Here is a 24,360-nt window from a genome sequence, read left to right on the forward strand (position 1 = left end):
TCTGACAAAAGGGATGTCAGTTCATGAGCATTCAGGAGAGCAGAGAGAGGGTCCGGACTACATGATCACAGGGTTCATAGAAACATAGAAACATAGAATGTGTCGGCAGATAAGAACCATTTGGCCCATCTAGTCTGCCCAATATACTGAATACTATGGATAGCCCCCGGCCCTATCTTATATGAAGGATGGCCTTGTGCCTATCCCATGCATGCTTAAACCCCTTCACTGTATTTGCAGCTACCACTTCTGCAGGAAGGCTATTCCATGCATCCACTACTCTCTCAGTAAAGTAATACTTCCTTATATTACTTTTAAACCTTTGCCCCTCTAATTTAAAACTGTGTCCTCTTGTGGTAGTTTTTCTTCTTTTAAATATGCTCTCTTCCTTTACCGAGTTGATTCCCTTTATGTATTTAAAAGTTTCTATCATATCCCCTCTGTCTCTTCTTTCTTCCAAGCTATACATATTAAGGTCCTTTAACCTTTCCTGGTAAGTTTTATCCTGCAATCCATGTACTAGTTTAGTAGCTCTTCTCTGAACTCTCTCTAGAGTATCTATATCCTTCTGGAGATATGGCCTTCAGTACTGTGCACAATACTCCAAGTGAGGTCTCACCAGTGTTCTGTACAGCGGCATAAGCACTTCACTCTTTCTACTGCTTATACCTCTCCCTATACATCCAAGCATTCTGCTGGCATTTCGTGCTGCTCTATTACATTGTCTTCCCACCTTTAAGTCTTCTGAAATAATTACTCCTAAATCCCTTTCCTCAGATACTGAGGTCAGGACTGTGTCAAATATTCTATATTCTGCCCTTGGGTTTTTACGCCCCAGGTGCATTATCTTGCACTTATCCACATTAAATTTCAGTTTCCAGAGTTCTGACCATTCTTATAGTTTTCCTAAATCCTTTTCCATTTGGCGTTTCCCTCCAGGAACATCAACCCTGTTACCTATCTTTGTGTCATCAGCAAAAAGACAAACCTTACCAGCGAGGCTTATTGCAATATCACTTATGAAGATATTAAACAAAATCGGTCCCAGTACAGATCCCTGTGGAACCCCACTGGTAACATGACCTTGTTTTGAATGTTCTCCATTGACTACCACCCTCTGTTGTCTGTCACTCAGCCACTGCCTAATCCACTCAACAATATGGGAGTCCATGCTCAATGACTGCAGTTTATTGATAAGTCTTCTATGTGGGACAGTGTCAAAAGCCTTACTAAAATCTAGATATGCGATGTCTACTGCACCTCCACCGTCTATTATTTTATTCACCCAGTCAAAAAAATCTATAAGATTTGTTTGACATGATCTCCCTGAAGTAAACCCATGTTGTTTTTCATCTTGCAATCCATGGGATTTTAGATGTTCCACAATCCTATCCTTTAATAGGGTTTCCATTAATTTGCCTACTATTGATGTCAGACTCACTGGTCTATAGTTGCTCGATTCCTCCCTACTACCTTTCTTGTGAATGGGCACGACATTAGCCAATTTCCAATCTTCCGGGACGACTCCTGTTACTAATGATTGGTTAAATAAATCTGTTAACAGTTTTGCCTGCTCACCACTAAGCTCTTTTAATAATTTTGGGTGTATCTCATCAGGCCCCTGTGACTTATTTGTCTTCACCTTAGACAGCAAACTTAGAACATGTTCCTCTGTAAAGATACATGCATCAAACGATTTATTAGTCATTCTTTCTAGTGGAGGTCCTTCTCCTTTTTCTTTTGTAAAAACTGAACAGAAGTATTCATTAAGGCAGTTCATTAAGGCAGTTCATCTGATGGATTTCACACTGAATGGCATTGAGCAGCCTCCAATGTATATGTATACAGGCAGGCTGCAGAAGACAGAGCAGCATTTTTAATAAAAACAATTGCAAATTTGTTTTATCCCATAATACAGCCAATGGAATAAAATTTAGCCCAAAAGTGTCCATAGCTTTTACATACATTATCTTTCTGTACAGTCCTATTATTTCATCCTATTATCAGATGTATTTGTATATATTTTCACTAATACACGCATGTCTAATGGACCAGCATTTGAAGAACATTTCAATAAACCAAACAGGTTTACTAATGTATTCATAAACAGTTGCAGGATGTGATTTAAAAACCAAGTAATGAAGGTTACATGAAGGTGCAAAACTGAGACAGATATTTGCTAATATCTCGATTTTTCATTTCTACTGTATGATAGGCCAACTTCATAAATGTTCTAAATAAATGGCCTGAGGATGACGTTCACTCCATGTGCCCAGCGAGGTGTCCAAGAAACTCTCCTCCAGTCGCTGCTCCTGCTGGAAATACTGCATGGCAGAACTCACATATCTGAGAACTCAGTCCAACATCTGAGTTGACATCGACATGTTGGCTACAAGGAAAATCCTCTGACAGACAGCCTGGACTCCATGAAGACTGCAGGAAACAGGACATGATTTACTTAAATGTTAGAGATCTTTATTACATATACATAAAAACGCGTCATCTGTCTGTCTGTCTATATTTCTATCCATCCGTCTACCAGAATGTTGTGTGAATTATGACTGACTTTCCTCAAAGATTAATAGGCATTAGACCAAATTAATGGCTTAAAAGATTTTTTAACTGATGACCTGTCCTCAGGATAGGTCATCAGTATCTGTTCTGTGGGGGGTCCGACACCTGGGACCACCACCAATCAGCTGTTTGATAAGGCACCGGCTCTCCTGTGAGTGCTCTGGCCTTCTCTCTGCTTTTCCTAGGCCGATTGCTAACACGTTCATCGGTCACGTGGCCTAGGAGCAGCTCAGCACCGTTCAAGTGAATAGGGTGTGAAAGCGATACCAAGCACAGCTGCTATACAATGTACGGCGCTGTGCTTGGTGAGCCTGGAGAAGGCCGCAGCGCTCACAGGAGTGCCAGTGCCTTCTCAAAACAGCTGATCGGTTGGGGCCCCGGGTGTCAGACCCTACGTATCAGATACTGATGACCTATCCAGAGGACTGGTTATCAGTGTAAAAATCTTGGAAAATCCTTTTAGGCACATCTGTTGTGGGTGAGGGATAGGTGTGTGTGGGACGACGACAATGAGTCAAAGTATTCAACTGCAGAATTTTCCATAATGTAGCTGTGGATGGAAGACAAGTCCAACTCTAATTATTGATATATTCACAATGGAGATACGATAAAGTATCTTAATGGAACTAGAGCTTATAGCTAACATTGTAATGCTCTTATTTAAACCTAAATCCCTGAAATGTACAGTATACTCTGTGGATGAGTGATCAGAGAATTTGCAGTGGTTCATGATCAAGTCCACTTATCCTATGTCAGGAGTACACTACCCGCTTGTTTAAAGAGGATCACCAACAGTAAGCTGCATTTTGACCCTAGAATCACATATTCCAATAATCCTTTCACAGACGTCAAAGTGTGTCCCATATGTTAGCACTGAATGTAATAATGCAAACACGTGGGCTTCAAGACAGCACATTTAGTTCAAAGCAAGCATTATATAACGTACATACTGTAGTTGTATTAATACGTGTGATATTTAAAGAACATGACTTTACATACAGTATATATCCATAGAAAGAGACTGATGTACCTCTAACAGTCAGGCAAAAGCATGTAAGGGCCCCTCTCATTCTCCTTTGGTGTTGATGTTGTCTCTTCCCCTCTTGTATGTTTCAGTTTGTGTCTTTGTCGTGCTATTGTCAGCGTGTGTGCCGGCAGGGCCTGATAGAGGTAGAGTAGTGTTGTGGTGCTGAGATTTGTGCCATGGCGTAGCCTGCAAGGAGTGTGGGGGGAGGTGATTAAAGGCAGGAGGACAAGGAAGTACAAGGAGTGTGGCTGTGACCACATGAGGAGCTAGTATTGGGGCATGTGCTGCAGAGGCAGGAGGCCTGTACTCAGATGCCAAGAGCTTGTCTGGTGGCCAAAAGAGAGAGATTGAGAGACTGGGAGATTAGATAAGAGGATAACTGCTCTGTTAAAGGAGAGAGGAAAACTGCAATGAGATATTACTGCAATATCCCCTCTCCGATGAGCAGGCTCGCGGGGAACAGATTCTACTACCAAAAAGTATTATTTTTCCTGAGCAATTGCAATGAAAATCTAAAGTGTTGTACGGTAGCTGGACATTTAAAAGTACAAGTGGTCCCTCAAGTTACAATATTAGTTGGCTCCAGGCAGGGCCGGTGCAAGGATTTTTGCCGCCCTAGGCAAGATAAAAATTGCCGCACCCCCCCCCCCCCTTATCAGATGATCTGCCCATATCATGACATCACATATGTTCCACCCCTTTCTCAGCTTTTAAATTAAAAGAACTGCTATGTTTCCCTTAGTGTTAATCCAGCTTCTTGTAGCTGTCTCTTTTTGCGGAACGGAATTGCAGACCCATACATTTCTATGGGATCCGCAATTCCGATCCTGAAAAAAATAGAACATGTCCTATTCTTGTCCGCAATAGCGGACAAGAATAGGCATATTCTCTTAGTGCCCGCAAAATGCGGAACGCACATTGCTGCTGTCCGTGTTTTGTGGATCCGCAAAACACACACGGATGTGTGAATGGACCCTAAATGTGAGGTAAATTAGTCTCCAATGTAGTATTAATAACTAAACAATTACATAATAAACATATTGCATTGTCTACTTACCACCAGGACAATAAAATGATCTGGTCTCTGGCTGCAGTCTGGCTCTTGGTCTGGCTCAGAGGACTCCCTTGTCACTCTCTTCTCCCCCCCCCCCCCGTCCCTTGTCACTCTCATTCCCCCCCCCCCCCCACCCTTGTCACTCTCATTCCAGCCCCCCCTTCCTTGTCACTCTCATTGCAGCCCCCCCTTCCTTGTCACTCTCATTGCAGCCCCCCCTTCTTTGTCACTCTCATTCCAGCCCCCCCCACCCTTGTCACTCTGATTCCAGCCCCCCCTTCTTTGTCATCCTTGTCACTCTCATTGCAGCCCCCCTTCCTTGTCACTCTCATTGCAGCCCCCCCTTCCTTGTCACTCTCATTGCAGACCTCCCCCTTCCTTGTCACTCTCATTGCAGCCCCCATTCCTTGTCACTCTCATTGCAGCCCCCCCCTTCCTTGTCACTCTCATTGCAGACCTCCCCCCTTCCTTGTCACTCTCATTGCAGCCCCCCCTCCTTGTCACTCGCATTGCAACCCCCCCTCCTTGTCACTCTCATTGCAGCCCCCCCCTCCTTGTCACTCTCATTGCAGCCCCCCCCTTCCTTGTCACTCTCATTGCAGACCTCCCCCCTTCCTTGTCACTCTCATTGCAGCCCCCCCCCCCCTCCTTGTCACTCTCATTGCAGCCCTCTCCCTCTAGTGTAGTGTGGCCGAGCTCTGTTTGGTCCGCGGTACAGGAGCATTTGTTTCCTGTACCCGGCCAGACTGAAAGGAAGTGCACACTAAGTGAGCACTTCCTGTCAGTCCGGCCGGGTACAGGAGACAAAAGCTCCTGTACCGCGGACCGAACAGAGCTCGGCCACGCTACACTAGAGCAGACACAGAATGACAGCAGGCGCAGGCAGGCTGCGCAGCACTGAGCCGGCGGCCGGAGATTCTTTAGAGCGGCAAGCGCTCAGCCGCTCAGGAGGCGCAGCATGAGGGGCGCCACCGGCCGGCCGAACTTATATAACCAACTTTTTTTAATTTATTTTTTACACTGCAACTGGCGCCCCCTGCTAAATGGCGCCCTAGGCGACTGCCTAAGTCGCCTTACTGGTGGCGCCGGCCCTGGTTCCAGGACGACCATTGTATGTTGAAACCATTGTAACTCGAGTAATCGGTTCCAAAGCCCCAAAACGTCATCCAAGATGAAAGAAAATGAAGATTTAAGAAATATAAGCAGATAACTAAGACAGATAAAACAGGTCCTGACATATAACATCCAGGAATAACTGCTAACTAGCAACTAATCCAGCTATTATACCAGAGAAGTGACCTTGATGGGTTGGATCTGAGTCTGAGGCATTGTATGTTGAGTCTAGTTTCAACTTAAGATAGGTCAAGAAAAGACCATTGTATGTTGAAAATATTGTATCCTGAGGCCATTGTATCTTGAGGGACCACTGTATTTTCCACTTGTAAGTTATTGTTCAGACTGCGGTGTTACATAACAAATGTAGCTAGAAATCCTTACAGAGTTGGTACTGGACTGGAACTGTATTTGTCATGGCTTAGAGCTGTTCTGGTGCTGTCTAGAAAAATATGAAACGTGCATGTTACACCAAGGGGGGTTGGGAACCAAGCAAGGTACAGTAGAAGGGTAGTGGCGACTGTGACCCACATAGGTGCCAAGTATTTTTTTCACAAGGTGTCTTGTGTACCTCTGTCCTACACTTATAGGTAGAGCAGGATAGTAAAGGGTAGACTCCCAGAGACCAAGATCAACCATCTGTATAAGGACGTATAGTACGCGACAATACAGATCCAGCAAGAGTAGAAAAGAAGTAGCAAGAAACAAATGACGATTGTTCTAATTTTTCACTTAGAGGAGCTAAACACTGGATACTTTGGCTCTATGGTAGAAATATTTGTTTAGCAAAAAAATAAGCCAAACTGATACCAACTTTTGACTTAAAGGGGTTGTGTCACAAAAATATTCTGCATTTTTTCAAACCAGCACCTGAATCTGAATATTTTTGTAATTGCATACAATTAAACATTTAGTATAGCCAGTGAGCTATTCAATAAAATGTATCTGTATAGCGCCACCTGCTGTTTGTTCTTTTCCTTATTTTTTTGTCCGTCTCACTGAGCTGGTCAGACATGCTCAGATTAAATCTTCAACTGCCACCATCCATATGTTTTGTTAGAAGCTGTGACAGTTACAGGGAGAGAACTGCAGCAGAAAAGACACACACCCTTAGCAGCCAGGCTGAATATAATCTAGCAAAGCAATTGGAGCATTGAATGTCTGGACCCATGTGTGGTACAGGGCTGGTTTTAGCTTTGTTAGAAGGGTACTGTCTTGTACTGTATGATGTCTCATTTTCATATTTTACATAAATCATAGCAAAACCCAAGTCTCTAGCTTGCAGGCTGCTGGAAATTCCAACTTACTAATGCTGTTGCTGTCCTATTCATCTTGTAGCTATACAGAGGAAGATGTTCTAAGTTTGCTGTCTAAGGTGAAGACAGATAAGTCACAGGGGCCTGATGAGATACACCCAAAATTATTAAAAGAGCTTAGTGGTGAGCTGGCAAAACCGTTAACAGATTTATTTAACCAATCATTAGTAACAGGAGTCGTCCCGGAAGATTGGAAATTGGCAAATGTCGTGCCCATTCACAAGAAAGGTAGTAGGGAAGAATCGAGCAACTATAGACCAGTGAGTCTGACATCAATAGTAGGCAAATTAATGGAAACCCTATTAAAGGATAGGATTGTGGAACATCTAAAATCCCATGGATTGCAAGATGAAAAACAACATGGGTTTACTTCAGGGAGATCATGTCAAACAAATCTTATAGATTTTTTTGACTGGGTGAATAAAATAATAGACGGTGGAGGTGCAGTAGACATCGCATATCTAGATTTTAGTAAGGCTTTTGACACTGTCCCACATAGAAGACTTATCAATAAACTGCAGTCATTGAGCATGGACTCCCATATTGTTGAGTGGATTAGGCAGTGGCTGAGTGACAGACAACAGAGGGTTGTAGTCAATGGAGAACATTCAAAACAAGGTAATGTTACCAGTGGGGTTCCACAGGGATCTGTACTGGGACCGATTTTGTTTAATATCTTCATAAGTGATATTGCAAAAGGCCTCGCTGGTAAGGTTTGTCTTTTTGCTGATGACACAAAGATATGTAACAGGGTTGATGTTCCTGGAGGGAAACGCCAAATGGAAAAGGATTTAGGAAAACTAGAAGAATGGTCAGAACTCTGGAAACTGAAATTTAATGTGGATAAGTGCAAGATAATGCACCTGGGGCGTAAAAACCCAAGGGCAGAATATAGAATATTTGACACAGTCCTGACCTCAGTATCTGAGGAAAGGGATTTAGGAGTAATTATTTCAGAAGACTTAAAGGTGGGAAGACAATGTAATAGAGCAGCACGAAATGCCAGCAGAATGCTTGGATGTATAGGGAGAGGTATAAGCAGTAGAAAGAGTGAAGTGCTTATGCCGCTGTACAGAACACTGGTGAGACCTCACTTGGAGTATTGTGCGTAGTACTGGAGGCCATATCTCCAGAAGGATATAGATACTCTAGAGAGAGTTCAGAGAAGAGCTACTAAACTATTTTTCCTGAGTTGTCTCTTTACAGCAGTAGTCACTGCATGTCATAAAATAGCCTAAAATCAACTGAATTTCACAGGCCTGCTATGCTAAATCCAGCCTATCTCTAAAATATTCACAGGCATGGGATTCAGCCTGTTCCCTCAGGTTCTCCAGATCCAGTTGTTAAAGGGAGTTTTTCCACCAAATATGACCTTGCCGCTCCACACAGGGACTTTCAATGCGCATGCGCCAGCCTGTGCAACCCGATCCAGCCGGGGGGTGGTATGTGTGTGTAGTGTATATATGGCATATTTATGTATGTGTACCATGTATATGGTGTATTTATGCATGTGTACCATGTATATGGTGTATTTATGTATGTGTACCATGTATATGGTGTATGTAAACATGTGTCGTGACGCCGCGCGTCCACCACGGAGTAGGGAACCTGTTGTTAAAATTTTTAATCCCACCCCTGCATATTCATATAGGTTCCCCAATTTTGACCTACATATATTTGGTCAATAATTGAGTGCCAGTCTGCTGTATGGTAGTGCATAGTAATCCCAAAGACCCGTTTAGGCTGAGTTCACACTTCAGTTATTTGGTCAGTTATTTCCATCAGTGATTCTGAGCCAAAACCAGTAGTGAAGCCAGGGCTGGACTGGGGATAAAAACCAGCCCTGGAAAAAGTTGCATACCAGCCCGACAGCATTGCGTCATTACTTACTTGTTTATAATAGGAGAAAGCATTCATTTTAAAACACGTGTGTAAACACGAATATGAACTTTGCCCCACGATAGCTCTTTTGTAGAGCCCCCATTGTTCATATTATCACAGTGTTTTCCCAATCAGGATGCCTCCAACTGTTGCAAAACTACAACTCTCAGCATGCTCAGACAGTGTGTTACCACGCCCTTTGACCCGCCCCTTTTTTGTTGGCCACCTATTTAATGATTGTTGCATGGAACATTTTACTTGACCAGCTATTTTAGATATTCTACGGCAGTCCTGTTACAATCCCCCCTCCCCCCAATGAGCCTTTCGACCAAATAATAAAAATATTTATAAAATTTCACCCATATGCTGCAAAAAAATATCTGCAATGTAAAGTCGATAATAAAGATCAACTACAAACAAACATATTTCACATGAAAACTTACAGTTACTTGGCTTGGCCCTTGGGGATCTCGGACACCACTTCAACACTTTGGCTGGGGGGCTCTGCGGAGCTGATGTTGTAATTTATCCTAATGAGAAAGATTTCATAATAAGGATTTGGAGAAGGGGCAGAGGGATAGCAGAGCAGGGAGAGGATGGTGCTGCTACTAGGGGGCCATACCATGGGGGACTAATAAAGCCCACCATAATGCCCCCCCCCAGTAGTAATAATTCTCCTTATAATGTGCAAAACATACCCCTTTGTAATGCCCCCAGTTGAGCTAATGTTCCCATAATGTGCCAATATAAAATACCCCTTCTCAGTGCCCCCGTAGATGACCCCATAGTGCTCCTCCCCCTTCCCCATAGTACCCACCATAATGTGTCCCAGTATAAAATGCCCCTATACAGAGCCCCCCATATAAAATACCCCTTCTTTTTAGCCTCAGTAGTGCCACCAAATAATTTGCCTGTAATAAGTGCCCCAATAGATGCCCCCAATCATGTGCCAGTAAGATGTGCCCCCATAGATGCCCCCCAATCATGTGCCAATAAGATGTGCCCCCATAGATGCCCCCCAATCATGTGCCAGTAATAAGAGCCCCCCCACCATCATGTGCCAGCAGCCAGAGCCCCCGTATCATGAGCCAGTAGCCAGAATGCCCCCCTATCATGTGCCAGTAGCTCCCCTTATTATGTGCCAGTAGTCCCCCTTATGTGCCAGTAGCCGTCACTTATCATGTGCCAGTAGCCCCCTTATCATGTGCCAATAGCCCCCCATGTGCCAATAGCCCCCCATGAGCCAGCAGCCCCCCTTATGTGCCAGTAGCCCCCCCTTATCATGGGTCAGTAGCCCCCCTTATGTACCAGTAGCCCCCCATCATGTGCCAGTAGCCATCCTTATGTGCCAGTAGTCGTCCTTATGTGCCAGTAGCCCCCCCATCATGTGCCAGTAGCCCCCCTTATCATGTGCCAGTAGCCCCCCCTTCTTATATGCCAGTAACCCCCCTTATGTGCCAGTAGCCCCCCTTATGTGCCAGTAGCCCACATATCATGTGCCAGTAGCCCCCTTATCATGTGCCAGTAGCCCCCCTTATCATATTCCAGTTTCCCCCCATCATGTGCCAGTAGCCCCCCTTATGTGCCAGTAGTCGTCCTTATGTGCCAGTAGCCCCCACTTACCATGATCCAGTATTGTACCTATATAAAAAAACAACAAAAAAAACACTTATACTTACCTCCAGCGATGCGATGCAGGCCTCTTCCGGCCTGTGTCCCTCTCTTTACGGCTCAGGCGGCGCGATGACGTCATCACGCCGCCTGCACCGGCCTCTGATAGGCTGCCGGCCTAGTGCTGGCAGCCTATCAGAAGAACAGGAGGGGACACACCTCTCCCTCCCCTGCCGTAGCATAGACATCTGTATCGCCATCCTGAGGACGGCGATACAGATGACTATGGAGATGAGCGCTTCCACAATGGAAGCGCTCATCTCCTGCTGTGCCCTGCCGCCGGCCACCCCCACTTGTCACTAGGGCCGCGGCCTTGCGGCACTCAGGCCTGCCGGCCTAACGGGAAATTTCCCGGTGTCCCGGCAGGCCAGTCCGGCCATGACTGAAGCCTCCACAGAGAAGGTGTAATGGAAAGATCTGCACCTGTTCTGTGCTTTTGACCCAAACCTAAGGGCCTTATGTTGATTATATTATTTTTGTAGGACTATCTTTTTGCACCTATCCCGGATTATTTCCCCTGATCAGGGCCGTCTTTAATATTGATTGGACCCTGGGTAAAAATTTACTTGGGCCCCCTGGATCCCGCCTTCCCACACCCTAGCATGCAATCACGGCCTCCACCACAACACACACACACAAAAAATCCACACACCCGGTAGAGTACAGTGATATAAATACTTCCAGTTCTGAAGACTCCAGCTGCTCAGGATCAGTGCTCTGGGCAGCTGGGCTCAGGCTGGAAGTGGGCACCGCTCTGCAGGGAGGAGAACGGGGCTCGGTTCACCCTAGCATTACAGTGCACCCCAGAGTATGCAGTATAGCACCCTATAGTATACAGCAACCCACAGTATGCAGTGTAGCACCCTATAGTATACAGCACCCCATACTATGCAGTATAGCACCCCACACTATACAGTATACAACACCTCACCGTATACAGTAGAGCAGTATAGCTGTCACGAGGGTATCGAGAACCACGCCTGACTCCGTTATACCCGGGGTCAGGAAGTCGCAGCGGTTGGCTGCACGCTCTATTTAAGATAGGGCTGTTTTCCTTATGGTAGCTTTCTGGGTTTGCTTTGGCTCACTTTTGGCTCACTCAGGGATCCGTAGCTCCTTCCCCTCAGCTGTTCCTTGTCCAACACTCCCAGACCTCCTTATATTCCTCTCTCACACTTCTCTGGTTGCCAGAGATAGAGCTTCCTGCCTGGACATCTATTCTGACCTTCTGGAGCTGTGTTGCTGCGTTCTCTGGTAGTTGGTCCAGAACGCTACCCTCCGGATCCCTGTTGGACCTTTTTGGTCTATTGTGGTCGCCCACCTGGGTGTATGTGTTTGTCTGTTTTGTCTGTCCTCTCCCTGGTGTTTCCCTCTTAGTGATAGTGGTGCGGACTAGCGATCCCACCGGCCCGTTCACTATCTAGGGCTCATATTAGGGAAAGCCAGGATTTAGGCACGTGATCGCCGCACGGGTGAGGAACCCGTCTAGGGACGTCAGGGCAGTCAGGTGCCAGCCGCAAGGTGAGTTAGGGGTCACCACCTTTCCCTCTCCCTTGGGCAGGGCTTTCCCTGTTTTCCTCCCTGTGCGTGACGTCGGTCATTACAATAGCACCCCACAATATACAGCACCTCACAGTATACAGCACCCCAAACTATACACTATGCAGCACCCCACACTATACAGCCCCCCACACTATACAGTACAGCAGTATAGCACTCCACAATATACAGCACCCACAGTATACAGCACCTCACGATATACAGCACCCCAAACTATACAGAATACCGCACCTCACAGTATACAGCATCCCAAACTATACACTATACAGCACCCCACACTGCACAGCCCCCCACACTATACAGTACAGCAGTATAGCACTCCACAATATACAGCACCCACAGTATACAGCACCTCACGGTATACAGCACCCCAAAATATACAGAATACCGCACCTCACAGTATACAGCACCCCAAACGATACACTATACAGCACCCCACACGATACAGCCCCCCACACTATACAGTACAGCAGTATAGCACTCCACAATATACAGCACCCACAGTATACAAAACCTCACGGTATACAGCACCCCAACCTATACAGAATACCGCACCTCACAGTATACAGTATCCCACAGTATACAGCACCCCAAAATATACAGCCCCCACAATATACAGTATACAGCACCCCCATAGTATACAGTAGAGCAGTATAGCACCCCACTATACAGTAGCTTACAGTATATTAGCATTACAGCCCCTGTCACCTTTTCCTGATGTAATCTTCTCAAAAAAAGCTCCACAATTATGGGAAACTTCTCCTGCAGCAACACTCTTGGAAGACCGGAGCTGAGATGACCTCATAGCCATGTGACCAGTAATATTGCTAGGTTTCTGGTCACATGGTGATGATGTCATCTAAGGTCCTAGAAAATCACAGCTCTCACAGTACGCTGCCTAGAGTGCCGGCAGGCAGGCATGGCAGCACCCCCATGTGTAGCTGATAGCCTGATACTCGGGGCAGTGGCCAGCAGGGCTCAAGACGGCCCTGCCCCTGATGATAGACCACTTGAAACGTGACACGTCGGGAACTATCCAATAAGGCTTATTAGGGACACCTCCCTACCTTAGGGTAAGGTATCCAGACAGGGCCGCCCCTTGCGGGGTAGGAACTCTGTATAGACAGGCAGGGCCGCATTAGCAATGGCCCCATCCCCAACCAGGGATTTCTAGGGACATCGGTTCCCTGCACTGTCTACCTCTAGCAATTACCAACGACCATACCTAAATACCAGCCTGGACGTGGTGCATCCTCTATACCACGCTCGGTTGATTACAACCAGGGTTGCGTCGGAATGGTAAGACTGTTCCTTATCTCTTAAGCCATATTTATCATTATCACAATTTATTTGTGTGTGGCGCTATGTTTTAACTATATTAGTAAAAGTTATATTTTAAGCTCCCCCATGGCTTTGTGGATGGCACTGTTATGGGGCCTTTGTGGATGGCACTGTTATGGGCGCTCTGTGGATGGCACTGTTGTGGGGGCTCTGTGGATGGCACTGTTGTGGGGGCTCTGTGGGTGGCACTGTTGTGGGGGGGATCTGTGGGTGACACAAATATAGCACCTATGCTATATATGTGTCATCCACAGATCCCCCCATAACAGTGTCCCTGTGAGTGAATGATCCCCAATACAGGGTCGTGGGGCCCGGTGCAGTCACTGTATTCTATTACACCGGGCCCCGCTCACTGTAATACTAATATTCATATGTGAACAACTTGAAATCCTCTGCGAGTCTCTCCCTCTCTGTACTCACAAACTCAGTAGCAGGCCGGGCGGCAGCGCAACTCACTGACGTCACACAATATACAGTATACCGCTACACTGTGTAGTCTGTTCTATTAGCACCATTGTTTTGTGGTGGTGGACAGAAAATAATCTGGAAGTGCCCATCCTGAGACCAGGCTCTGACTGCTAGGGGGGTCTGCTGAGCGAACGGATGCCCCCTATGGCAGCAGCACCACCATAGCCCCCATATATGGCTGACACCATTTTCTACCACACCGGGTGACACCAGCCCTAGCAACGCCACTGGCTCCGCCTGCTTCATTCATAAAGTGGGAGGAGCAGGCGCAGTGAGTTGCGCTGCCGCCCGGCCTGCTACTGAGTTTGTGAGTACAGAGAGGGAGAGGATCGCAGGGGATTTCAAGTTGTTCACATATGAATATTAGTATTACAGTGAGCGGGGCCCGGTGTAATAGAATACAGTGACTGCACCGGGCCCCGCTGCCATTACCAGGCCAGCATAACATTCGGAATCGGGGTGCTGGGCACAGTGCTCCTGGACTGAAAAATTTAGGAGCCAAATTACATTTTTAGTCGCCAAATCAAAACTGAATCAAAATTTTGGTATCGTGACAACGCTACGCCGATCAGATTGGCGTAGGGTTGTTTAGATACTAAAGTTTTGATTCGCTTTCGTCACCATAAAAAAGTATTGCGATACTTAAATCCGTGCAAAAAAAAAAAAAAAACACCAAAAAAAGCTGCGTGCATTTCGCATTTTATGAAACGTTCGGCCCATAATAGAACAGTCCTATCCTATTTTTTGGGGTGACAAGGTGACTAAAAATGGCGAATGCTCACCGCATAGGAGATATTTTTTAATAATTTTATAGTTTGGACTTTTCGGACACAGCGCTATGTAATATGTTTATTTATTGTTTATATATTTTATATGTAAAATTGGGAAAGCGGGGATTTAAACTTAATATTTTAGGGTACTTTCACACTAGCGTTTTTCATTTCCGGCATAGAGTTCCGTCACAGGGGCTCTATACCGGAAAAGATGTCTTCAGGTCAGTCTTTTTGACTGATCAGGCAAAAGATAAAACCGCAGCATTCTACGGTTTTATCTCTGGCGAAAAAAACAGAAGATTTGCCTGAATGCCGGATTCAGCATTTTTCCCCATAGGAATGTATTAGTGCCGGATCTGGCATTCAAAATACCGGAATGCCGGATCCATCCTTCCGGTTGAACCGTGCGATTTTCACGCATGGTTGCTAGGATGAAAGTCTATTCACTGTATTACTTTCCCTTATAACAACATGGTTATAAGGGAAAATAATAGGATTTTTTAATGCAGAATGCGTAGTAGAAGGTCAATATAATAAACATTGGTGGCGCAGTGCGCCCCCCCCAGCACCCCAGTATAATAAACATTGGTGGCGTAGTGCGTCCCCCCCAACATAATAAACATTGGTGGCGCAGTGCGCCCCCCCTCCCTAGTATAATAAACATATAAACATTGGTGGCGCAGTGCGCCCCCCCCAACACCCCAGTATAATAAACATTGGTGGCGCAGTGCGCCCCCCCCTCCCTAGTATAATAAACATATAAACATTGGTGGCGCATTGCGCCCCCCCCCAACACCCTAGTATAATAAACATTATTAGTGGCGCAGTACGTCCCCCCCCAACATAATAAACATTGGTGGCGCAGTGCGCCCCCCCCTCCCTAGTATAATAAACATATAAACATTGGTGGCGCAGTGCGCCCCCCCAACACCCCAGTATAATAAACATTGGTGGCGCAGTGCGCCCCCCCCAACACCCCAGTATAATAAACATTGGTGGCGCAGTGCGCCCCCCCTCCCTAGTATAATAAACATATAAACATTGGTGGCGCATTGCGCCCGCCCCCAACACCCCAGTATAATAAACATTATTAGTGGCGCAGTACGTCTCCCCCCAACATAATAAACATTGGTGGCACAGTGCGCCCCCCCTCCCTAGTATAATAAACATATAAACATTGGTGGCGCAGTGCGCCCCCCCCAACGCCCCAGTATAATAAACATTGGTGGCGCAGTGCGCCCCCCCTCCCTAGTATAATAAACATATAAACATTGGTGGCGCAGTGCGCCCCCCCCAACACCCTAGTATAATAAACATTGGTGGCGCAGTGCGCCCCCCTCCCTAGTATAATAAATATATAAACATTGGTGGGCAGTGCGCCCCCCCCTAGTATAATAAATATATAAACATTGGTGGGCAGTGCACCCCCCCCCTCCCTAGTATAATAAATATATATGGTGGGCAGTGCCAATGAGGGTTAAAAAAATTAATAAAAATTAACTCACCTCCTCCAATTGATCGCGTAGCAGCCGGTCTCCTGTACTTTCTTCAGGACCTGTGGTGACATCACTGTGCTCATCACATGATACATCACATGATCCATCACCATGGTAATGGACCATGTGATGGAGCTCAGTGACGTCACCACAGGTCCTGAAGAAAGTACAGGAGATCGGCTGCTACGCGATCAATTGGAGGAGGTGAGTTAATTTTTATATTTTTTTAACCCTCATTGGCACTGCCCACTGCGCCACCAATGTTTATTATAGGGGGGGGGCCGCACTCAATGTTTATTATACTGGGGGGGGCCCGCACTCAATGTTTATTATACTGGGGGGGGGGGCCGCACTCAATGTTTATTATACTGGGGGGGGGGGGCCGCACTCAATGTTTATTATACTGGGGGGGGGGGGCGCACTCAATGTTTATTATACTGGGGGGGGGCGCACTCAATGTTTATTATACTGGGGGGGGCCGCACTCAATGTTTATTATACTGGGGGGGCCGCACTCAATGTTTATTATACTGGGGGGGCCGCACTCAATGTTTATTATACTGGGGGGGGCGCCACCAATGAAGATAACTGAGCTGTTAATACAAATACAGGAGGCGGGTGCTGGAATCAAATAGCGGCACCCGACCTCTATGACAGGGAGCTGCGATCAGCGGCAGTTAACCCCTCAGGTGCCGCTCCCTGTCATAGAGGTCGGGTGCCGCTATTTGATTCTAGCACCCGCCTCCTGTATTTGTATTAACAGCTCAGTTATCTTCATTGGTGGCGCAGTGGCCACAGCCCCTCCCCCTGTCCCTCTTCTAATTGGCCGCGGCGGCAGCAGCACAGGGGGAGGGAGAGACTCTTCCACTGCGCTGCTGATAAGAACATGATAGTTCAGCTTCTGTGCCTGCCGCTGTATTCAGAGCTGCGGCGCGGCTCTAGTCGCAAATGGCGACAAGACTGGAGCCCTGGGGCATAACATTAACACATAATGTTATTCTGCGGCGGGCCCCCATCCCGGCCGGCCCTCGGACCGTGTCCGAAGTGCCCGACCGGTCAGTCCGCCCCTGGATACACCCAATCCAAACAGTAGGCAAGAAGTAAAAGTAATAAAATAGGCGTGCACACCTTGCACTGGCTCTGCAGACAAGTTTAATAAAAGTAAAAAATGATAAAGATAAAATGAAATAATAATCAAGATCCAAATAAAAGAAAATACATATAAAAGTATGTAAAAACACACTCTGGGCTCATGCCCATGGACGTAAGGGCGCCGTGCCTGTGCTGCGGACCGCAAATAGTGGTCCGCAATGCACGGATACAGACCGTGGGGCAGCTGCATGAGGATCGCGGACCCATTCACTTGAATGGGGTTCGCGATCTGCATCCGACTGCCCGCACCGCAAAAAAGTAGCGCATGCACTACTTTTTTGCGGTGCGGAGACACAGCCAGAAGCACCACGGAAGCACTCTTTAGCACTCATATCCCGGATCCTGGACCCATTAGAGTGAATGGGTCCATGATGCGGGCTGCACACGGCCAGTGCCCGTGTATTGCGGACCCGCCGTATGTGGTCCGCAATACAGCAACGGCGGGGCACACGGTCGTGTGCATGAGCCCTAATAGTCCTCACTGGTACTGTTGACGCAATACATTCAACAGGACTTTTCATTATATTGTTCCCAAGATCAGTTCCTGCAAAAAGAATGATAAAAGAACATACAATGCTGTAGACTCTTACATTTGTGGCCTATTGCAAGGATATGGCACTAATGTCAGATAGGTGTGGGTCCCAACCCGCAGCCATCTCTAGAATGTGTTTCAGAAAGAACATCTCTCTATTCATCTTTATGGGAAATAGCTGGGCCACTATTTTCGGCACTACCATAGAAATGAATGGAGGGTGGCTGTGTTGGGTGGTACGCCCTTGTTCACTATGAGGGACCTGGACCTATCTGACATTGGTGGCATATCCTAGAAATAGACTACCAATGTGTGAGATGGGCCAACCCCTTTAAAGAGCACCTGTCACCTCTTCTGACATGGCTCTTAGTACCTACATGCATTCCCCATGTAATAACAATTCTGGAGCATCTATTCTTATGACTCTATGATGTGCCATTCCTCTATTATCTCTACTAGAAGTTTGTAAATTAATTTCCAGCAGTCTGCAGTAAGGGTACAGATGGGTCTGGGGTTGTCTCCCTACACTGGCAGCAATGATTGGATAATGTCAGACTGAGCAGGGACACCCTCCCCCATCTTACTGCATACTGTTGGGAAAATTAATTTACAAACTTCTAGCAGGAATAATAAAGGAATGGCACATCATAAAATCATAAGAATAGATGCTCTAGGCATGTCAAGGGAGGCAACAGGTCCTCTTTAAGAGTCATTTCCCTACTTCATCTGCCACCAGTCGCATGTATTGTTAGAAGCTAGGAGAGAACTTCAGTAGAAAATACATACTCTCTGAAAAAGGCCATGCCCCCGAGAAAGGACCTGGGACCTTCACCTATCTGACATTGGTGGCATATTCTAGTAATATGCTACCTATGTACGAGATGGGCAAACTCCTTTAAAACTCTGAATCATTTCATTTCCGATTATTCCTCGCCTACTATTTATTCATATTGTATTTATTGGGTGTTTTTTATTCCCTTTTTAAGAAGACATGTCCAAAACCACTCTGATAGTCCAATCAGTCATCATAGCCTCCGACTATGTAGATCCAGTTATACAGTCATACATCTCCAGCAAGAATAACTGAGTAATGACACGACAACAGAGACTTCTCAGAAAAGATGCTCTAGTTACATCAGGAGAGGTCCTCTTTAAAGGGACTCTGCACCTTGGACCACCACGATAAACTACAGTACTGGACACATAGTAAACAGGATGCTCAAATCACTAATTGTTATCTTTATATGCATGCCTTTCACGCTCCATGCAATACAACCTTGCAATACATAGAGAGGACTCCTGAGTGCAGGCACAATCGAGGGGACTCCAGGGCTCGTCTCCTCTATTCATCACATGGCCGGTTTATAGGAACACACCTGGGTAATATGGATGACTATAAAAATAATAAATTTTTTAACTCAACGTCCAGTATGCTATGCATCATTTCTTATACTTAATGGGGGTGGTCCAAGATGCCAGAGTCCATTTAAGAGCAGACATACATAGATATAAATACACTATGGGATTCATACCTGAGCCGGTCCTTTAACTTCATTAAAGTTCTTATGTGGTTCCAAAAGTGCTTCAAACGATATGTCTGTTGACTGCAGGAAACGTATATCTTCTTGATAAATATTTGATAAACTAAAATTATGTTCTATATTAATCGGAGTAAGAAAGTCAAGATATACTCCTGCAGGGGTTATTTTACTCCCATCGTTATCCATATTCAAAAATTTAGGAGTGTCGTTTTTGATAAACAAAGCATAGTTTGAATTGACTTTGCTTTCATCCGTGGTGATCTCTGCACACGGCAAACCAACAGCAGTCTCTTCTTTATCAGGCACACTGGCCAGGAAATTATATTGGTCCTCACATGGGGGGAACCGGACATCTATGTCCAATAGCAGACTGGGATTTTCTTCAGTTTCTAAGGGCACTGGCACATCATCGGCCTGGGTCTTGATTGCTTCGACACATTGGTCTTCTTTACCTTTCAGCCTAAAGAATGGACTTTCAGAGCATACATCGTCCCCTGTGTCAGTGCATTGGATTGGTTTTGAAACAGGCATCTCTGCAATATGAAACATGAAACATGACGAGACCATTGATGTTAGGGGTTTACACTACTATGGGTCTAGGACAGGGATCAGCAACCTTCGGCACTCCAGCTGCATGAAAAAATGCTGAACTGTTCTTTTAGCTCCTATAGAAATGACTTGAGCATTCTGGGAGTTGTAGTTTCTGAACAGCTGGCGTGCCGAAGGTTGCTGATCCCTGGTCTAGGATACTTGACTTTGGACCAACTTTGCAGGATAGCAGGCTGAAGTGGATGGACGTATGTCTTTTTTCAGCCTTGCAAACTATATTACTAAGCTACTGTGAGTTACTGGAGGAGTATATTCTATATTATTTACTTTCTTTCATATATGTTTTGGCTCTTTTATGCTTTTATAAAGTAAGCAGCAAACATCATATAGTATTATAGAATGCTACAGCCTACTACAGTGATGGCTAACCTTGGCACTCCAGCTGTGGTGAAACTACGACTCCCAGCATGCTCCATTTATTTCTATAGAGTTCTGAGAGCAGCCAAGCAAGGGGGGCATCTTGGGAGTTGTAGTTTTACCACAGCTGAAGTGCCAAGGTTAGCCATCACTGGCCTACTATATCTATTGTAAAAAAAAAAATCCCATTTATTGTGTAATATTGTCAATTTTAATAAAACTATACTGATATATTATTTTGACATCTGATCCCCAAGGATCAGTCCTGGGTCCTATTATTTTTAATATTTTGTAGGCGATATAGAAGAAGGTTTGGTAGGTAAGGTTTCCCTGTTTGCAGATGAGACAAAACTGTGTATTAGGTTTGATATTCTTGGAGGGCTTTGTAACATGGAAAAAGATTTAGCTTCGCTTGATAAATGATCTAAACAATGGAAACTGCAGTTCAATGTTTTCAAATGTAAAATGATGCATTTGGGGAGAAGAAACCCTCATCTGGAATAATGTGTCCAGTTCTGGAGACCCCACCTACAAAAGATATAGATAAAATGGAAAGGGTAAAGAGGGTCTTAAAACATACCATGGGAGACTTAAATAACCTAATCTGTATAGCCTTGAGGAGAGAAGGAAAATGGGTGCCATGATCGAAACCTTTAAATATGTTAAAGGTTTAAATAAGGTTCAAGAGGTAAGTGTTCTCAATAAGAAGCTAAACACGAGAATAAGAGAGCACAATCTGAAATTAGCTGGGGTAAGATCAGGAGCAAGGTCAGGAAATATTATTTTACTGAAAGAGTGGTTGAAGCTTGGAACAACCTTCCAGCAGATGTGGTTGGGAAATCTACAGTAAGTAAATTTAAACATGCCTGGGATCACACATGACTGTAGATGGACCAGGTGGTCTTTATCTTCTGTCAATTCTCTATGTTTCTAATTCGATCCCTTTGTTACAATGCATGTGCCGTAAATATATCATCTACTGTCTATACATAGTTATAATTGAAAAGGTTTTTCTACCCTTTTATATTGATGGCCAATCCTCAAGATAGGCCATCAACTTCTGATTGGTAGTGGTCCAACACCCTGTATCCATGTTGACCAGCTGTTCGGGAGTAGAACCAGTGCTGGACAGTAGTTTGCTGGAACTACAGGTCCATCCAGTGTGTGTCACGGATGAGAGTGGGGGAAACCCTCATCCGTGCGATGTTATGAAATCAGGTAGCTGCTAGGCCAGGACCACAGGATCAGGGAGCAGGTCACCTCCTATCGCGTCCGTAATACTGACCCTGACTCCTAACTGTATGAGCCAACCCAGATGGTAGGAGGGCTCATACTCTGGAACCTAGGGTCCCTACTATCCCTCAGGAAAACCCTGAGCTAGGAGCAGGGTAAAACGACCTGTTCCTCCAAGACACGGACGAACAGGAGTCTCACTGGCCAGGCTGCAAGGATGGATATGGCAGGTGAACTACACCAGTTCCAAACCTACCTGCCACAGCCTCGCTGACTGGAACCCATGCACCAGTACTGCTGTCCACACAAACACTAAGGACACAGCACACACCATAAACTCACAGGTAACCAGGACATCCATAGCTGCAACAAACATAGAAAGGATAACCACATCAACTAAACATCATGCATAACTTTTATGACCACAAGGGTGGCCCTCACTGGACAGATGGTAAATGAACCAGGAGGATGACTCCAGCATAAAGCATGGCAGAAGTACCCCTCATAATTCTGGCTTCCAGCAGGAGCTAAATAACCCAAGCAGCCACACCCACACACCAGAAAAGGAATTAACCCTTTCATCACCAGACAAGGTAAGTGTCACTTAAAGGAGAAGTGTACACAGAACAAACTCCCTAACACCAAACATAGAAAGTGAACACTTAAAATCACACATTGCCAGAGGCAACCACATGCCGTGACAGCGAGCCGCCTAGCCACCAGCTCCAGCTGCTACACTGCCAACAACCATATGTTGCCAAAGGCAACCACACGTGAGGCAACAAACCCAGAGCCCTCACCTGTGGTTGACAACATAGAACAAACCGCTGACAACTGCATGCAACCAAAGAGTCACGACCATAACCATGGTTGTGACACTCCCACCCCTCAAAGCCCCCCACCAAAAAAAAAAAAAAGGGAAAACTAGAGAGGGACCCAACAAGGGGATAGGAGAAGGGGAAAAAGTAATAGAATCAGTGTCAGTGCAAAGCAAGTCTCCCTGGACTGCTGCCAGCCCCTGGAGCAACACACAGGAACCAGGGCGCCAGCCAACAAACAGCCAGGAGAGACCGCACTGACACTGCGTCCACACTCAGGTCACGGTTCCCACCAGGTCGCTGCCAGCCTGCATCCTTCACTAGCATACACCAAAGCCAGTCTCACAAGGACTGCAGCCAGCCACATCGACACAAGTCAGAGAACCACTGAGACATGGACTAGGAGAGACCCAACCACAAGAGTAAGTTCATACACACTACAGCAACTGCTACAGAGAACTGCACTGTACTAGGGTTCCCCTTTCACCCTCCCTCCGGAGGATAAGCATGTGTGCCAGAAAGCGACAGGCGCCACATGCTGCGCCCTCTTCTGAAGGCGTAGACACTCCCACCGCTCAAAGCCCCCCCAAAACAAAAGGGCAAAGTTGGTGGGGCACAACAAACAATGGGAGGGGGGTGGGGAATGAAAAGTAAGGGGACACCAAAACAGACAACGGTGAAGGAATGGCGGGGAAATGCCATTCACCGCGCCGTTAACGGTGAAACCCCCATAACGCTCTCCCTCTGGAGAATGCGCATGCAGCCCAAAAGCAGATGGCGATGCATGCTGCACCCTCTTTCGAAGGTCGGTCCAAGCAAGGAGCCATTGTGGTCATACTGTCACGGATGAGAGTGGGGGAAACCCTCATCCGTGCGATGTTATGAAATCAGGTAGCTGCTAGGCCAGGACCACAGGATCAGGGAGCAGGTCACCTCCTATCGCGTCCCTAATACTGACCCTGACTCCTAACTGTATGAGCCAACCCAGATGGTAGGAGGGCTCATACTCTGGAACCTAGGGTCCCTACTATCCCTCAGGAAAACCCTGAGCTAGGAGCAGGGTAAGACGACCTGTTCCTCCAAGACACGGACGAACAGGAGTCTCACTGGCCAAGCTGCAAGGAAGGGGGAACATATACAGACATATGGATATGGCAGGTGAACTACACCAGTTCCAAACCTACCTGCCACAGCCTCGCTGACTGGAACCCATGCACCAGTACTGCTGTCCACACAAACACTAAGGACACAGCACACACCATAAACTCACAGGTAACCAGGACATCCATAGCTGCAACAAACATAGAAAGGATAACCACATCAACTAAACATCATGCATAACTTTTATGACCACAAGGGTGGCCCTCACTGGACAGATGGTAAATGAACCAGGAGGATGACTCCAGCATAAAGCATGGCAGGAGTACCCCTCAGAATTCTGGCTTCCAGCAGGAGCTAAAAAGCCCAAGCAGCCACACCCACACACACACACACACACACACACACACCAGAAAAGGAATTAACCCTTTCATCACCAGACAAGGTAAGTGTCACTTAAAGGAGAAGTGTACACAGAACAAACTCCCTAACACCAAACATAGAAAGTGAACACTTAAAATCACACGTTGCCAGAGGCAACCGCATGCCGTGACAGCGAGCCGCCTAGCCACCAGCTCCAGCTGCTACACTGCCAACAACCATATGTTGCCAACGGCAGCCACACGTGAGGCAACAAACCCAGAACCCTCACCTGTGGTTGACAACATAGAACAAACCGCTGACAACTGCATGCAACCAAAGAGTCACGACCATAACCATGGTCGTGACAGTGTGTGTAGTGGATGG

The 24,360-nt window shown here is 46.2% G+C and overlaps 1 protein-coding gene across 4 annotated transcripts in view; it reads right to left on the reverse strand.

Annotated features, from left to right (window-relative positions):
• LOC120993851 (TRAF family member-associated NF-kappa-B activator-like) overlaps positions 1 to 24,360 on the reverse strand; it is an 81,482-nt gene that overhangs the window by 19,233 nt on the left and 37,889 nt on the right. For 3 of the 4 annotated variants that reach the window (XM_040422324.1, XM_040422323.1, XM_040422325.1), the window contains exons 3-4: positions 19,490 to 20,031; positions 1,905 to 2,433 (exon numbers count right to left, since the gene is read on the reverse strand). In XM_040422324.1, coding sequence (XP_040278258.1) covers positions 2,260 to 2,433; positions 19,490 to 20,031 — 716 coding nt within the window. In that variant the 3' untranslated portion in view covers positions 1,905 to 2,259. Of the gene's footprint in view, positions 1 to 1,904; positions 2,434 to 19,489; positions 20,032 to 24,360 lie in introns of those variants that run through there. The other variant, XM_040422326.1, reaches the window with a different exon arrangement.

Source organism: Bufo bufo, chromosome 3 (assembly GCF_905171765.1).
Source record: "Bufo bufo chromosome 3, aBufBuf1.1, whole genome shotgun sequence".
NCBI classification, from domain to species: Eukaryota; Metazoa; Chordata; class Amphibia; order Anura; family Bufonidae; genus Bufo; species Bufo bufo.